The sequence below is a fragment of the Anomaloglossus baeobatrachus genome, chromosome 3 (genome assembly GCF_048569485.1).
Source record: "Anomaloglossus baeobatrachus isolate aAnoBae1 chromosome 3, aAnoBae1.hap1, whole genome shotgun sequence".
NCBI lineage: Eukaryota > Metazoa > Chordata > Amphibia > Anura > Aromobatidae > Anomaloglossus > Anomaloglossus baeobatrachus.
In genome coordinates, this window is record NC_134355.1 from 301260409 (window position 1) to 301266408 (window position 6000).

At 45.6% G+C, this 6000-nt stretch overlaps 1 protein-coding gene across 2 annotated transcripts in view; it reads right to left on the reverse strand.

The window, feature by feature from the left end:
• The window catches only part of HSF2 (heat shock transcription factor 2), an 84114-nt gene extending 78875 nt beyond the window's left edge, over nucleotides 1-5239 (reverse strand). Inside the window, exon 1 of one of the 2 annotated variants that reach the window (XM_075338292.1) lies at nucleotides 5024-5239. In XM_075338292.1, coding sequence (XP_075194407.1) covers nucleotides 5024-5116 — 93 coding nt within the window. In that variant the 5' untranslated portion in view covers nucleotides 5117-5239. The remainder of the gene's footprint in view (nucleotides 1-5023) is intronic. The other variant, XM_075338291.1, reaches the window with a different exon arrangement.
• Nucleotides 5240-6000: the final 761 nt, after the last annotated feature.

Consider the following 6000-nt stretch of genomic DNA (forward strand, 5'->3'; position numbering starts at 1 on the left):
CCTTTAGGCTATTTTACTTGATCTGAGCACTAATACCTTGCTACACCTTCGTGGATCTAATAGAAAACATATTCTAGACTACATTATTCATGTTGGGCCATGTGTACACATTGAGGATTTGGTGCGTTTTTACCTCAGTATTTGTTCCACTCCTGGTTTTGGCTACAATCAGAGAAAAAGTATAATAGAAACAAGTCATCACTTCTGTATTTATCACCCACTCCTGGTTTTGGTTACAAATACTGAGGTAAAAACTCACCAAATACTCACCGTGTGCATGTGGCCTTACAAATACTGAGGTAAAAACTCACCAAATACTCACCGTGTGCACATGGTCTTAGGCTATGTGCGTACGTTGCGTTATTTTGTCAGCGTTTCATTTGTCAAAATTTTTGACAAAAAAAAAAAAAAAAGCAGCAGGTCAATTCTTTTTGTGTTTTGGTCACGTTTTGTCACCCATAGAACTCAATGAGGGGATGAAAAATGGATGGCAAAACGCATGGTAACAAAATGGGTTGCGTTTTGTATGGATGTACCGGTGTCCTTGTCATGCAGTTTGTTCCAGTATAAAAAAAAAAAAAAAAAGAATAAAAAACAGTGGGAGTGAAAATCTGTCTCTCCCTTCCCGACCCACTCATTAGCCTCATTACATAATCACTGCACCGCTCATTATGCTCATACATATTCACTGCTTGCCCCGTCTGTGATTGGTTGCCGTCAGACTTGCCCCCACGTTGAGTGACAGCTGTCTGACTGCAACCAATCACAACCGCCGGTGGGTGGGTCTATATCGTATAGGAAAATAAATATTTAAAAAAAAAAATTGGCGTGCAGTCCCCCAAATTTTGACAACAGCCACGATAACGCATCACAGCTGTGGGCTGGTATTCTCAGGCTGGGGAGATCCACGTTATTGGGAGCCCCCCAGCCTAAAAATATCAGCCAGCAGCTGCCCGGAATTGCCGCATGCATTAGATGCGACAGTCCCTGGACTTTACCCGGCTCATCCCGATTACCCTGGTGTGGTGGCAATAAGGGGTTAATGGCAGCCCATAGATGCCACTAAGCCCTAGATTAGTGATGGCAATAGTCTATGACACCCCACAATACTAATCTGTAAATGAAAGTATATAACCACAAAGCCAAAAAAATCCTTTATTTATTACCCCCAAACACGCCTCCAGGTCTGAAGTAATCCACACAAGGTACCACCACAATTCAGATCTGCTACATCTCTGTCCTGTCACAGCGAGAGTCCTAGAAAATGACTGGCAGTTGTGAGTGCAGACAGAGCTGTGTGATTAGAATGAACTCGGGTGATTCCCCTGACGTCACAGATGCGGGCCGCGCAGTACAGCGTGTGTCGTGGCAGTGATGTCTCGTGTTCACCAATGTGAGGGTCAGGCCGTGACTGAAGTGAGCCGTGCCATCAGCAGTAAAATCACTCAGGTAAGTCCTCCACTTGTGGCTCACTTCAGCCGTGGTCTGAGTTGCGGTCACAGATGGAAGACTCACTTGTAATCAGAAATCACCTGAGTGACGGCACCACTGGTCGCGCAGCTCACTTGAGTCACTCGGGTGATTTGCTGTCACAGGTGGAGCATTTCAGCTGTGGCAGCGGCTAACCTGAGTGACGTCACCGCTGATAGCACGACTCACTTCAGTTGCTGCGTGGAGCTCACAGCATGCAGTCTTGTTCTATGACGCTTGCTGAGCGTGTCAGATGTAGCAGTGCTGGAAGCGCCGTGGGAGTTCATGTGCATTACGTCGGACCTGGAGGGGTGTTTTGGAGGTTAATAAAGTGGTGAAAGAGGGGGCTTTTCTGAAAAATCTTTTATTTCAAATAAAAGATTTTTTGAGAGTTTGTGTTTATTTACGTTCACTTACAGATTAGTGAAGAGGGGATGTCTCAGACGCATGCCATCACTAATCTAGGGCTTAGTAGCAGCTGTGGGCTGTTATTAACTCCTTATTACCACACCAGGGCAACAAGCAGAGCCGGATCCAGCGCCAGAATTGGCGCATCTTATGGTTGGGGCGGCTGTGGGCTGCTATTGTTAGGCTGGAAAGGGCCAAATAATGATGGCCCTTCCCACCCTAATAATATCAGCCCCGAGTTGTCTGCTGCTCCTTTGCTGATTTTAGAAAAATCGGGGGGGACCCCACGTCATTTAAAAAATAAAAAAAAAACATTCAAATAATTAAAAAAAAAAAAATTAAAAAAAGCGTGATCCCCTCTATTTTTCATAACCAGCCAGGGTACAGCCGACAGCTGAGGGTTGCAGCCTGCGGCTGTTCCTGTGATGGATGTGAAAAACAGGGGGACCCCATGTCATTTTTCTTACCCCCAAAATTAAAAAAAAACAAAAAACAAAAAACACAGCTGGCCCTCTATGGAGCTATTCTGTTATTTTCATATTATATATTTTATATGTTCAATCTATCTATTCTTTCTCTCATTTTTTTTCTCCTTTAAAAAAAAAAAACGCATTAACGAAAACCTGGCACAAACGCATGCTTTTTTTCCCTCAAACGCAGTGTTTACAGTGTCAAAGTCTGCCATTGGGCGCAGTTTTGTTGTCAAACCTAAAAACACAGCGTGTGCACATACCCTTAGAAATATTGGGGTAAAATACTCCCCAAATACTCAGTGTGTGCACGTGGCCTAGTACTGTATAGCATTATTTACCATTTGTGAAATTGCACTTTGATATGTACTCAACCCCCCAATGATTTAGGTTGTATATTTTCCTGGGTGTGTTTTCCTATGGTCAATTTGTGATCATACATCCACTATACATTTTTCTGGGTTTTTATGGTCTGTTTTCCCTTCTCTCCTTCACTTACATTCTACAGACTGAACAATTTCTTCCGCCATCTATCATACCATCTCTATAGTGAATTCTTATGTGCACCACATGGTTGCAGGTTTAAATATACACACACTATGTCCATATTTATTAGCATTTCCCTGGTGTTTGTTTACCCATGCCATAATAGCCCAGCATGGATACTTTCAGGAGGCCTACCATTAAACATCTCTGGGGTTTAACTGAAAAGCAGAAAGGTAATATCGACACAACCATACAATAACAATTCAAAATTTATTTCAGAATTTTAAAAAAGGAGGCAAATCCATGTTAAGTGCTGACGCGTTTCAGGCAAAGTGTGCATTACTCATAAGAGGCAATGAGTAAGGCATGTTATGAGTAAGGGCATACTTTGCCTGAAACGCATCTGCTTTTAACATGGATTCTCCTGCTTTGGATGTTATTACCGTACGGTTGTGCCGGATATTACCTTCCTGCTTTTCAATTGGATTGCTGCGTTCACCAGATGGTGTCGCATCCGTCAGAGCCCCTTTCTCTTACCCCTGCGGTTGAGCTACATCTCTGGGGTTCAGCCGGCCTCCACTAATGTGGGACAGGACCGAGAGGGATGTGCAGCGTGGCTCTAACAACGCTTACGGTACAATTCACATGGATGGGTTGTCTTTTTTTTTTTAACACTACATCCACATATAGAGGAAATATAACAGACTGATATATAAGTGCATGGTGGACTTTTCAATCTCTTGGGTTTTAAGCCTTTCATTGTAGAAGGTGAAATCTGTACAAAATCCGCCATAAAAAAACAACCTAATGTGGAATGCTGCCCATTGCCTGGCATAAAGGCAACCCCACCCAGAATGCCACTCACCAGACAAAACACCGGACTACCATAAAAGGAGTTGTCCGGTGAGGTCACCACCCATCCACAAGTTAGGTGATGCCTTAGGCTAGGTTCACATTTCCGTTGTTTTGCATCAGTCACATGCGTTGCTTGAGTTCAAATCCCACAAAAAAAAAAACCATCTGCAAGTTTGTATGTTCTCCCTGTGTTTGCGTGGGTTTCCTCCCACACTCCAAAAACATACTCACAGGGAACCTAGATTGTGAGCCCCAATGGGGACGCTGTTGTATGTAAAGCAATGTGGAATTAACAGCGCTATAAAAATGAATAAATATTATTATATTATTATTATTGACGCTTGTGACTGATGCGTTGTACAACGGATGACAAGAATAGAATTCATTGTCGGATTCCGTTGTAAAACGTGAGACAGAGAGAGAGAGAGAGCGATCAGCCGATCGCTCACGGAAGCCGGCCGATCGCTCACAGAAGCCGGCCGATCAGCTGATCGCTCGGCCACCGAGAGAGCATGCGCAGCGGAATTATAAGTATTCCGCTGCTCAAAAAACGCTACATGCTGCGTTCCTGCCGCCCGACGGTCAGTTGTTTCATGACTGATCAGTCGGGCGAAGGATGCAACGCAGCGTCATCAGTCACAATCCGCCGCTCATACAAGTATACGGGAACAACGGAATCCGCCAAACGGATTCCGTTGTTTACCAGAGACACGGATTGTGCCTGATAAAAATTGATGGAAATGTGAACCTAGCCTTACAGATCAGTAAGAGTTGGCTCACCGCACCCCTCGGAGCATGCCCGTCCACCACTCCATTGTGCCCTACGAGGCTATGGAGTGCTGCATCCTATTTCGGCCAGCCTCATAGAGAATACATGGAGCGAGGGATGGACATCCAACCTGCCACACTATTTTGTAAAGGGGATTAACGTTTCCCATCTGCTGATTGGTCCAGGCCCCAGCGATCAGACTCCACTGATCAATAAGTTGTCACTGATCCCGTGGATGGCTAGTACTTTGTTTCTGCTGGACAGCCCCTTTAAGAGGTGCTACAGGTGTTCTGTGAAGATGGGCAGCAGGGGATGGTGAATGGGCACAGCACAGTGGGTGCCAGGTGTCTGATGAGGATCCCCAGCACTCCCATAATCCAGGCCTCTCTCATGATCTGTGGGGGCTCAGCATCATACACGTGTAGGCTTGTGGGCTGAGGCCTGGTGCCTGTATATGGCCATGGTGATCGCACAGGAGACATTACCCGGGGCCTGGGAGGTGCCAACATGACAGGGCCTCTGCCACAAGATGGTAGCCGTGCCACCTCCGCGCACGCGGCGTTACCTGGCTCCACGTTATAAACTCGTTGGCGTCGGCGTCCTCCACCAGGGTCCACAGCTTGCTCAGGAAGGCCGGCACGTTGGAGTTCTGCTTCATTATCCCGGTGTCCGACAAGAAGTAAACACAATGTCCGCCAGAGAATGAGTGAACTAGAAGAGCGGTGTGCGCCTGCGCGAACTCTACACCTCCGCGACCATCCACCCCATGTACACGCCCTTTTCTGATGACGCAACGAACTGACACTGGAGAGAGAGAAGAGAAAGTCTGAGCCAAGGCTCCGCCTTCTATAACTTGTACAACCTCACGTGGAGGCACAGGTGGGGGGAGGGCCTAGAGCGACGCTGCAAGTGATTGGACAGATGGACTTCTAGCAGGAGTGATGCTGTCCAATGAAACAGCTGAAACTGGGGCTCTACGGAGCAGGGAAACCAGCGGTCCAGCAGAATGTAACTGAGCATGCGCTGCTCGGCGGCTTGTTCGCGGCAACCGAGGTATAGAGGCTATTATAATGACTATTGGCCTCATGTACATGAATGCACATATAAGACCAGGGCACATGCTAGATATAGGAGCTTTGTTGGGTTGAAACCTACTGAGATAGATTTATCACAACTGTCTCTATTTCCCCATAGCAACCAATCAGCAAGCAGCTTTCACTTTACCTGAGTTGCACAACATGAAAGCTATGCTGAGTGGCTGCTATGGGCAACAGACATATTTTCTTTTAGTTTCTATTTAAGCGTAATTGTCGTTTTAATTTTACAAATCAATAATACACATAAAAATAAGCAACTTTGTAATAGATCTTATCAGACAAATCTGCTTCTTTCTCTGCCAGAATTGGAGTCATTATCAAAATGCTCAATTCTGAGGTAAAACCTGTATTCAGTGAAGACTTCCCCATTACTGAGATAAGAGGTGGTGCTACAGACATCCATTCTGACCTTAAAGGCGTTGTCCAGTTACCAAAACTGATTTTT